This window comes from Mytilus trossulus, chromosome 2 (genome assembly GCF_036588685.1).
Source record: "Mytilus trossulus isolate FHL-02 chromosome 2, PNRI_Mtr1.1.1.hap1, whole genome shotgun sequence".
Lineage (NCBI taxonomy): Eukaryota > Metazoa > Mollusca > Bivalvia > Mytilida > Mytilidae > Mytilus > Mytilus trossulus.
Window position 1 is genome coordinate 40,237,193 of NC_086374.1, and position 11,913 is coordinate 40,249,105.

An 11,913-nucleotide genomic window follows, 5' to 3' on the forward strand; every position below is an offset into this window, starting at 1 on the left:
CAAAATAAGAAGATGATCTATGATCGCGTATAACACAAATATCAGCTTAAGACCACCGGAATAAAGGATTAAAAACAACTACAGGTCACTACCCGACCATCACCAACGAGCAAAACATACCCTACCTAAGTCATTGACATAAATATTACGTGTAATTACTGAGACATGTCGTTATAGTAATAGTTTTAATGAGTTTAATGTCACTGTATCAGATATGCATTTCAAAAATGTATGTCTCTTCACTATATATTTGAAAATATATGTGTTACCCTGCAGCCGCTTTGGACGTCTCTCTCCTTTTCTTTTATTTAGTTTGTATGTTTGTATTTCAAATATTTTTCACATTTCTGTCTATAAAACTATGTATTTCGTGTGTTATTAATTTTAGTAAATAATTTATATCTAGGTGTAATTGTCGTTAAAATCCCGGAGCCACTTAAACAAATGAAAATCAAGTTTTCTTACATATACTTTGTTAAGACTTTTACCATATACTTTTGATATACTATTTACATAAACATTCAAATGTTTATAAAATCCGTTGAAATTGCGGTCAACTAGTGTTGTCAAATCGTACACGTTTGTTTAACCGGTACTTTGAGTTGGTGTTTGAAAGCCTTATCAATAGTACCCTACACATAAATATAAGATGTGTTATGAGTGTCAATTTAAGAACGTTTCATCCAAGTCATAAATACGCTTTTAGGATTGAAGTTTGTCCTTTGGCATTATAAGGGTTGTCTGTGAGGATAAACATAACTATTGAATGAGTTCAATCAAAATTGAAAAATAATCCGGTTAACCGGTTAGCGTTTTTTGGTATTCGGTCCTTCGACCGGTTCCGTTGACAACACTACTTATAACCATGTAGTCCGTTATTATTTTCGGCAGCCATATGATGTCACAATGCATACTAGCATTGGACAGATATCAAATATCATGGGCCGTTCTAGACGTTGAATCGTTACTTCAGTTGGTTGTAGCGTATTGTCCTTTATATAAGTTTAGACCGCTTCTAAAGTTGGGTTCATTCTTGTCATTTTATAATCATATTTTCAACTCACTCCTAGTATGTGCAAAACTAATGACGTCACCCTATTGATACTAATAAAGCTACAAGTAAATGGATCGGTCCGTTATATTTCAACTCACGTGTTTACCATATCAATGCAAACTTAGGATATAACTCTATGTGACTGTTATCTTAGTAAATGGTTTAGCTCGCTATATAACCAGGTTTAATGTACCATTTTCTATATAAGGATTTCCCTGTACCAAGTCAGGTTTTCCTTGGAGTTCGTTATTTTAAAATTTTACTATTTAGAATAATAGGTATGAGTGTGAACAGTATCATACCTTCATGCGATTACAAATTTTAAAACAATCTTTTTATTTAAAAGTTATGCGAAGTTAGTTTATCAGATATGACTTTATGTTCTTGTACTCTTACAATTTTTGGTCTTCGCGCAGAGAGACGCTTGTGTCAGATGTAATCTGAGAAAACTTTCAGGGTTCAGCAAAAGACCGTATGAAAACCGGGTATGAACTTTGACAGAAACAATTTATATCCTTCTCTGAAATGTCTGTTTGTTAATCCATACAAGATGCTATTCAAGGAACTATTAAAATGTCCTACTTGCATAAATAAGATATACAACCAACTAGGCCATTTGTCTGACCTGTCGAAAAATAATGTCAGGTCATATGGTGTCCAGCAGATAAGAAATGATATGAATACAATAAAAAATGTTCTGGCCAATCGTACTTCATCTTTCCTACCTCTCTTGTGTCTTGTCTTGCATTTAACTGACAAAGCAATGTGTCGTCTACTTTGGCGAACGTATAAATATATCTTCACATAGCAAAATAAGATAAGCGAAAGTGGAATGTATAAAGCCGTAACACTTAAAAATATTGTATAACTAAGTGAAATCAACCGGTCGAAAGAGCATCCAAGTGTCTTCAAGTCGAAAGTATGACCACCCCATCCTGTCAAGTTAGGCAGTTCTATCAAATAGGCTATAAACCACAAACTAGTACAAATCAAAATCGTGTTTCTCTTGGTAAAGATTCTTTTATAGAGCTGGAACTTGTTGATCATTATATATCTGATAAAAATAGAAATTAATTCTTAATTACATATTTAGAATTGTAAACCTTTTTTAAATTAAAAAAATGAAAGTCTGATCAAACTATAGCTGTTTGAGTTAAGCAGATTATAAAGTTATAGAACCATTGTTGAACGATTTTTTGCAATAATAAAAAATGGTATTAAATCCTAATAGAAGCGCCTGTTGTTCAAATCAGAAGTACCTGTTTTATAACTACTATCTAATTTTACAGTAAAAAAATATTGAACAAAATAATGGAAGTTACCTGCACTTTGATATCAAATATTGCAATAAACCAAAAACGTTTCATTGTAGAATTAAATATATACATATATATATATATTGGGATATCTTTTAAGATGAAAAAATTGGATCATTCCCACTGTATGCGATAAGAGTAGAGGAACAGCACATATGAACTAAATATAATGTAGTTTGTATTGATTCGAACAAAAGCACAAAAAAATAGAGAAAATAGGTTGAAACATTTAAACAAAAGCAACAACTTTAATTATCTTTACACCAAAGAAAATAAGCGGTTCAATGACCCACAACCGTCTATAGATTTAATTAAAGCTAAAATCTTTTTAATTGAAATTTGTAGCAACCAAATCCAGATTTCAATGCTATTTTCAATATCAACTCTAAACTTATGTTGATACATCGATGACCTTAACATTTATGATATTTTCATTATGAATTTGTGTCTTTAATTTACAATCCTAAAGAGGGAGAAAATAATAAAAAGGTTGGCATTTCGCCTTTGATAATTAATGACGTATGATTTATGGACGTGGGATTTCCTGTTTGTGAATAAAATATCAAGATTGTTTGTTTTCACACGTCTGGCCGTGAGAATTTAATACTGTTTTGTTTTTGGTTATCTCCCTTAAACTGACTTTGTTTTGTATGAAGAGTGTTTTGCCTATTTACAGCAATAGCAGCTAGATTCATCGTTGAGCAAACGCACGCCATAACGCAAATAATAGCTACCAAGTGACATAACCAAACGTTCTCTATGTATGGTCCTGCTCCATTTATTATTCCTGTAATGAAAATAACTAACAAAATGTACATAAAAAGCTTTTAACTAGCATTTAATCATCTAAAGCAAACATAAGTCTGGTTGTTGGATTCTAACATTCTCCCATTTTCAGTATATAAACTGCATTACTTATTTCGAACAGCGGTATACTACTGTTGCTTTTTTTTTTATTTTTTACAACATTTACATTAATTTTACAATGCATCTACATTCAAAGTATTAATTTACCATAATTAAGATGACTTGTTGATCACGAGGCTGTCCTTATTGTACTTTTTAAGTAAAAGGTTTCCTCATTAAACAACTCGTGATATTTATAAAAAAAAATAATGTAAAAAGTAATTATCATCAAGCTGATAAACTAAATTAATTGGTGGCTATTTTTCTCAACTTTGTAGTTACAAGTCATTTTTATAATTTTACAGTACAAAAAATTTAAACAATAAAAATGCAATTATTATTTAGTCATATAGCATTATCGCCAACTGTCCCTGCCTGTTTGAACATATATGCAGATAATTTAAACCTGGAAGTCACCGAACGCCTCCAATATCCAAGTACAAAGCTTACCAATATAGTTAAAAGGCTCCACTATCAGGATAACAATGAAATCAGCAATTGCTAAATTAACGAAAAACATGTTCCCAGTTGTTCTAAGCTTCTTTGATATCATAACAGCTCCAATGACCTGTAATAATCAAAATAGATATCTTATATCTAAATAACCTTCTCGCCTTTCTTTTCACTAAGTTACTCATTTAACATTTTACTTTTTTTATATTTCTTGTTGTTTTATTTATACATAAAGAATAATTGAGTTGAAATTGATTTTTTTGCGGTTGGACTGTTGGAAAAACTGGATAGTCGGGAACACTTGAAAAGAATCTTTTCAATCGGTTTAGGAGACAGTATTATTAATAAGTACAAGCATTTTCTTCAGTTTTTGTTTGCACTTTTAAGCTGTTTTTTTAATCAATTAATGACATTTTAACAGAGATAAACTAATGTTGCCTATACTAATGTCAGTAAATTGGATATAATAGTATGTCCCATTATTTTACATAGCGTCTGACTACTATACTCTACTTATATATACATCTCTGTCTTCCAGTGTTTTAAGTTTCAGTATTCCTAATAAAGCTAATTCAGAAAAGTGATTGGAACGCACGAAATATAGAGAGTTATTTAAAAATATATAACAGGGTTGATACCAATTAGTTTAAACATATTTATATATAGTGGATTGGGAAACAAGTTTTGCAACTTATATTAATCCCTTTCCACATTTTGATACCAATGCGTGTGGTCTGTTAGTTCCTGGATTGTCATCGGCTCAGTAGCAAGTGCATTGATAATCACATGATTTAGAACAAACTTTAAAAAAAATCACAGTTGATAAATTATAAAATTGATAAGTAACTTATGGTTCCAACTCCCTCATTTAAAGTTGACCTTAGATGAAAAGATTTTTAATGTACATTTTGGTCATGTCATATGGCTTCGAACGATACTACCTATTACTACACTCCTTTTACTTTTTTCTTCTATGTGCAGTGTTATTGTATGGGATGTTTAGACACTTATGGCGGTTTTAACCAGTGGTAAAATCAAGTTTAAAATGTGTTGCGTCTGAGCGCATTTTAAATTTCACTTTCATCAGTTGGTTTTGATTAACTTTTTACTGATGTCAAAGATAGCACAACTGAACGAATGATGAAAAATACAGGTCTTGTACACTATGTTATGATTACTTTGTAGATGAGTGAAATGTTGGTAGAAATTTAAACAAATCAGGCGTTTACTTGTTCATATATTAAAAGATGGACATTAAAAACATGACATGGTTTTTGCAATAGACAATACAGACAATTTATTAAAATAATTTAAAATTTCAGTTTCCACATAAAATTGTATTAAGAACTTACCAGCGTATTTCCAATAAGTCCTGTTATACATGAACATACTAAATCAGTCAAAAACAACACTGACACAATGCGTTGATGTTCTAGTGGACTTTTGTTCAAATCATCTATTGTAAAATTGTGTTCTTTTGCCCGTTCACGAGAAATGATTCGGTGAAATATGATATCCATTCCACTCTTAGTAACATGTTTCTGTATTGAATCTGAACACAATAACCAATAGTTTGATACCCAGGACACTTTATATCTAACTATAAATATCGTTAACAATCATACAATAAACGGGAAGTACATTATAATTTCAGGAAATGACCGACCTGTCCACTAAACATTGTTCGTTCATCTTTGAAGACTCGTAAGTGACACACATCACATGTATCATTTTATCATGTGATACACATCAAAATAAGATATAAACCAAATGATTTTACAAGTGATACACCGGTATTGTGTACGTGAAAAAAATATAACTGCACATGCAACTGATAAATCTTTAAGTTTATATGTTCAAAAGAATAAAAAGCATGATTTCATCCTGTACACAAAGTCAAAAAGGGCTTTTGTGAGTATTTTCAGTCTTACAATCAAAATGATGGAGAAACTGACAATAAAAATACTTACTTGTTAGAAATGTTATATTTTGCTTTTTGTTTGAACATTATGGAAAGCAGGAAACTTAGGGAACTTATTATTCTTTATCACTTTTTCTTATTAGTTGCTCTGATGACAACAATATGCAATGGCGTTACTTGTTTTAACACGTTATCAAATAAGTTTGACCACGAAGACCTTGATTTGGCCTTAAAAATCCTTAAAAAAATCAAATTTTTGTTATACAATATGTAAAAACATATATTTACCATTTTAACTACAAATGTATGCAAATTTCAATATTCTCAACAAACAATATAATGGTATGCTGTTTCTTATTGACAGCTTCAAAAAGGGTGATATTTGACAAGTTTCTAGCTAAATTGCCTATTTATGCAAATGTTAGATGTATTTCCTTCTGAAAAAAATTGGCCACACTCTCGACCAAAACAAAATTGTTATTAAAAGTTGTATAATTGGTAGTCCTCGCTTTCTTTAGTGAATACGTTGTTTTATTCAAAATTAAATTTGTTTAGCAAAAATTACACGAATAATATCAAAAAATATAAAGCTCAGAGGGTGATAAAGTAGAGTTTTTCATCTGCATTACGGATACACATTTACCAGTTTATTCGGTTTTCAAGAGCCTGCAGTTGCTACTCATACTTTGTAAAACGTCACCAGTGTCTGAGCAGAACGATAATGAACAAGAGGTATGTCAAAGAACGTCTTGTTCTTTTTCTAAACAAATTTATCGGAAGACACCAAGACCTTGTTGATAAATATTCAGTATCAACTTCAAAATTAATAAGCAATGGTCTTGATGTCGAGATTCTGCGTACTGATATTGTTAATCATGTTGATAACGTGTTATAGTATCATTTTATTTGCCTTTGTGAATATTGATTTTGCTGTTAACATTAAAACAAAATTATATCCATTTACGTGACTCTGTGATTACATCCCCTCATTGTGTTAATGTGCTATTGTGCTATGGTAAATTTTAGTATTTTTGTCTTTCTGTTTTGCTGATGTGCTTTGTCTGCATCCTGATGTGTGTTTCTTGGTGTATACATCCCTTCATTGTGTTATGATAAAAATTTGTATTCTTGGTTTGTTTTTTTTTTGTTTTTTTTTGGGGGGGAGGGCTGATTATCTGCTTTGTCTATATGCCTTTTTGTTTCATAGTGACTAAGATTATTACTAAATGTTGACTGTTGTACCTAATTTTTTTATATTTTTACCTGTCGTGTCTGTTTATTTTGTTCACACATTGTTTCAATATATTTGAATTGTATTCGACTATCATACAAGTGAGCGGTTTGGCTAGCTATAAAACAAGGTTTAAGGAAGCACAATACAAAGATTTTTCATCCCAAATCAGACATCTTTAAACTGTTGTAATTCCACTCATCCTTCTTTAAATTTTATAAATGAGGTACCAAAAGAAAGAAGAAGGATTATTTTTTCAAATTGTGATAATTTCATAATGACGTAATTATTACATAATTAATTGTTATGTTATTAGTTGCTATATTGTGATGTCCATACTTAAACGAATTTAACTTCTTTGTTATTCATAGCATCCAATAATATTTTATAAATTCTTGAACAACACAGTTTGACCTCAAAAACTGTGTCTCAGATTTTTCCTATTGTATTTCATTCTCTCATAAATCTTCAATGAATTTTGCAACATCAATTCATAAGAGATCACTAAAATCAATTGGGTATAAAATTTGTTCTATTGGTATGTTTGGAAACCTGAGACACGGTTTAGGAGGTCAAGCTGTGTTGTACAAGAATCTATAAAATATTGTGGGATGCTATGAAGAACAAAGATGCTAAATTCATTCAAGTATCGATATCACAATATAGCAACTATTTATATAACAATTAATTATGTAAAAATTATGTCATAGTGAAATTATCACAATAAGAAAGATTAATCTGTCTTCTTCTTTCTTTTGGTACCTCACTTATAAAATATAAAGAAGGATGAAAAGATTTACATCAGATTAAAGTTGTCTGATTGGGAGTGAAAAAATCTTTGTATTGTGCTACCTTAATCCACCATTTACTTCATAAGAAAATGCCTGTACCAAGGCAGGAATATGACAGTTGCTAACGAAACCTTTGATTTCGTTACTTGATTAGGGAATTAGATATTTTTCTCGGAGTTCGGTATTTTTGTGATTTTTACTTATTACACGGAGGAAGCATAGTCAACCGTGGCGAGATGGGCTGCTGATTTCCAATTTTTGACATTTGAACCTGTTTAATTTTAATTTTACTCACAAATTATTACCAATATCAGGGAATTTGACGCAACTGTCATACATGCTAGATGTTTACTTAGTTATACAATAAGGTTTTATTTGACATTTTCTACATATTAAGGAAACTGTCTGTACCACCAAGTTAGGAATATGACCGTTGGTTCATATTCGTTTGAAATATTTGAGCTTTTGATTTTGGCATTTGTTAAGTGACTTTTGTTTAAAGTTTTCTTTGGAGTTTGGTATTTTTGCTATTTAACTTATTTAACACCATTACTATTCTAGTTGACTACAGTCTGGTCATTCTTTTTCGTCTTTTAAACAAAAAACAATTGTTGAAAACGCTTCGTTAAACATTTCATGACATTAATGATATATAAAATGATTGCAGTAAAATGAACACTTTAGTAAGTACAGTGACAAATTATAAACAAATGCACACTTTGTATTTCCGCTAGATTGATTTTTTTTTTTTTTTATCGTTGTTTTTGTTAACTGATTGTTCATCGAACACTTATATACGATATACGTCCTGGAGGTTAGACAAAATTGTAAAAGTACGCACTTGTGCACGGATATATATAACAATATTTGCATGGAAAATTAATATTCTCAAACATCATGTCATTACATATAAAAATTATTTCGAAATTATTCCATTTACCACATGATTATGAAAAGTGTATGAGGGATTTTACTCTTTTTTTTTTTGTTATTTTAGGCAGTCGTTTTAATTTTTGACATTTTTGTTTAATCGTTGTCATAATTATACATACTATAGGCTTCGTACTGACTGTACGATTAAAAAAGTATTTTTGAACTAGTGACCCCCGCCACTCAAAAAGGCTCTAAAGCGCGTAAAAACCACTAGCTTAGTGTATTTCAAAAATTACCCACACTCAATATTATAGAGAAGTGGTTTTTCTTTGAAATTCCTTGAAATTGTTTAATCCTATTGTTGAGATTATCGCGGGAACATAACGTTCCAACTATTGTACGTTTATTGTCGACGTCGTATTGTCAGTGACGTCGCCTTGGGCGGAAATACGAACTTCTAGATAAAATGTAATGGCTGAATAGTTGTTGTTATCGTTGCCTATCATCTATATTTATGGTGCCTTGACCAATGGATCTCGTAAAATTGAAATCAGTCCGATCGGGGAACAGAAGCGCTGTTACCAGATTATTCCGAAGATTAGATGAAGCAAAGGAGAATTCGAATTTCGATGAAGAAGAAGTTATAGCAACACTCGGAAAACTAGTGCAAAAACAAACATTGTTTGAGGACTTAAACGAACAAATTTTAAAGTTAACAGAACCGGAAGATGTGGAAAATGAGATAGTGGATTCAGATGAATATTCAGTGGATATGGAAACAAAGATTCGCCACATACGTAAGTTCATAAAAAATGTCCAAACACCACAGTCCCGTCATATTGATTCACATACAACAACCCACACTTTAAATCCAGAAACTATACCGTTTGTACCAACGCACAACATAGCCAACCCACACAACGCACAGTCGTTTGAGAACCCATCTGTACAAGCCAGTCATACGTTCAACACACAGCAAAGTTCATTTTCGTCAGCTAGTAGTCACCGCCTACCCAAACTTTCGCTTCCAATATTCTCAGGGAACATCTTAGAATAGCAAACTTTCTGGGACTCATATGAGTCGGCCGTACACCTTAACTTGTCACTTACAAATGTACAAAAATTCAATTACTTGAAAGCACAGCTAGAATATGAAGCACTTGATTCTATAGCGGGGTTCGCACTTACAAATGTAAACTACGATGAAGCCGTAAATCTATTAAAAGAGAGGTTCGGTCAACAAGACAAAATCATAAATGCATACATGCAGGCATTATTAGAAATCCCTTCGCCTAGAAATCAACTTACAAGCTTACGAAGTTTTTATGATAAAATGGAAAGTTACGTCAGGGGATTAGAAGCTTTAGGTCAGACACAAGAAACATACGGCACTCTACTTGTTCCGATTATTATGAAGAAATTACCCGGGGAAGTCAGACAACATCTCGCGCGAGAACATAGAATACAAACTTGGGTATTACGGGACCTCCGTAAAAGCCTTTTAGATGAGATCAATATAATAGACGCAGGACAAGAGATAGAGTCGACAAACCATTTGCCCACAACATCGTCTTTCTTTGCCGGAGCGAACTCGGCAAAGTCCAAATCTTTCAAGAATATTGAGACAAGACCTTGCGTTTTCTGTCATGAAATGCACGCACCTACTTATTGCAGTAATATAACCGACACGGAATCCCGCATGGACGTAGTAAAACGAGATAAGTTATGCTTTAACTGCCTTGGTAACCACAAAATTAACGAATGTAAATCTGAGAATACATGTAGATATTGTAACAGAAAACACCATACAAGCTTATGTAATGCCCACAAATCAAACGCCATAAAACCAGGTAATGACGAAAGCGATAGAAATGGAGGTAATACTTCAACGCATACGAATTTCCGCGCAAATGATAACCAGAGCAACAACCCGCTAAACCCGCTAAACCCGCAAAACCCGCAAAACCCATCATCTTTGAATTCGACAAACGTTCACCTCGTAAATGATAGTCATACAACGGAACAAGATACTACCATTTTGTTTTCAAAATCGAAAGAATCACGATCAAATGTACTGTTGAAAACCGCCGTAGCACAAGTTGGAGCGAACCAACACTTTATGGATACAAACATTCTCCTTGACGAAGGAGCGCAAAGATCGTTTTTAACGCAGGAAGTAGCGAATAAACTTCACTTACAGATAGAGGGAACAGAAATTATACAGTTATCGGCATTTGAAGGTAAAGAGAAAACCGCGAGACATTTAGAAAACACAACAGTCTACCTGAAAACCGACGCAGGACACGTATTGCCAATCAAAGTACTGATAGTACCGATGATCGCCACGCCTCTACAGAATCACATACGTAATATTGATACACAGAACGGTTATTTACGTGGTTTGAAGTTAGCACACACGATGACGCAGCAAGATTCGTTTGATATATCCTTGCTTGTAGGTGCAGATCACTACTGGGACATTGTAGAAGACCATATAGTACGAGGAAACGGTCCAACCGCTGTGAAATCCAAGATCGGATATTTGCTCTCGGGACCTACATACAGTAAGAAAACTAACACGTCGAAAACTAGCAATACGGAATATGGAAATATTACTCAAGACCAAGAACGATGGGACTTCCCAGAAAAGACGAATGAAACAACAGAACCTCCAAGAAAACTACGTTACAATCGTGATTTTCCAACACAGAAGGAACCCAGTATCACATCTAACAGAATTGTTTATGACTCTATAAAAAGGAAAAGATGGAAATACGGATATCTTACGCCGTTACTTGAATTTCATGGGACAAAAATTCAATAACAAATACAGGACTAACAGAACATTCCGTGACGAAATAGCCCGTGAGACCATACGGAATTGGATACAACCATGATGCTGAAGACGACCATTAGTGATGTTGTTGATAGACAATTACGCGTTTAGCGCAAAGTTGAATTTTACTTTATTTCATGAGAGACTTTAATTCAATTTAATCGCTAAATGTAATTTCCGTTTTTATATGATTTGCTCAGTATTACAAAGAAAAAACACAACGCGAGAGACAATTTCAAAGTGATATTATTTATTGATGGACAGTTATTTATCAGTGAAACGATTTATCAATGGACAATTGAGAATTTTAGAAAATTGTGATAATCTTTACTTTTTCGCGGCCCCAGTATGTTGAGATTATCGCGGGAACATAACGTTCCAACTATTGTACGTTTATTGTCGACGTCGTATTGTCAGTGACGTCGCCTTGGGCGGAAATACGAACTTCTAGATAAAATGTAATGGCTGAATAGTTGTTGTTATCGTTGCCTATCATCTATACCTATTGTATCTTCATGATATTGTTTATAAT

General features: G+C 32.6%; 2 protein-coding genes across 2 annotated transcripts; one reads left to right on the top strand and one right to left on the bottom strand.

Annotated features, from left to right (window-relative positions):
• Positions 1-1,513: 1,513 nt before the first annotated feature.
• On the bottom strand, positions 1,514-5,403 carry LOC134705765 (melatonin receptor type 1A-like). Its single transcript, XM_063564483.1, has 4 exons — positions 5,082-5,403; positions 3,727-3,844; positions 3,037-3,157; positions 1,514-2,108 (listed from the first exon to the last, which is right to left on the bottom strand). Exons 1-4 carry the CDS (start codon positions 5,247-5,249, stop codon positions 1,514-1,516), a joined length of 1,002 nt encoding a protein of 333 aa, XP_063420553.1. The 5' UTR covers positions 5,250-5,403.
• Positions 5,404-9,878: 4,475 nt separating this feature from the next.
• On the top strand, positions 9,879-11,369 carry LOC134705766 (uncharacterized). The gene has a single exon (XM_063564484.1). The coding sequence runs from the start codon at positions 9,879-9,881 to the stop codon at positions 11,367-11,369; it is 1,491 nt and encodes a 496-aa protein (XP_063420554.1).
• Positions 11,370-11,913: the final 544 nt, after the last annotated feature.

What these genes read in the sequence shown, in the direction of transcription:
- LOC134705765 (XM_063564483.1), bottom strand. Translation starts at nt 5,249, where the DNA reads ATGGATATCATATTTCACCGAATCATTTCTCGTGAACGGGCAAAAGAA. An exon ending in GACTTATTGGAAATACGCTG is followed by an intron (nt 3,845 to 5,081) that starts GTAAGTTCTTAA and finishes TGATTATTACAG; the next exon opens with GTCATTGGAGCTGTTATGAT. An exon ending in GCTGCTATTGCTGTAAATAG is followed by an intron (nt 2,109 to 3,036) that starts GCAAAACACTCT and finishes TATTTTTATCAG; the next exon opens with ATATATAATGATCAACAAGT.
- LOC134705766 (XM_063564484.1), top strand. Translation starts at nt 9,879, where the DNA reads ATGGAAAGTTACGTCAGGGGATTAGAAGCTTTAGGTCAGACACAAGAA.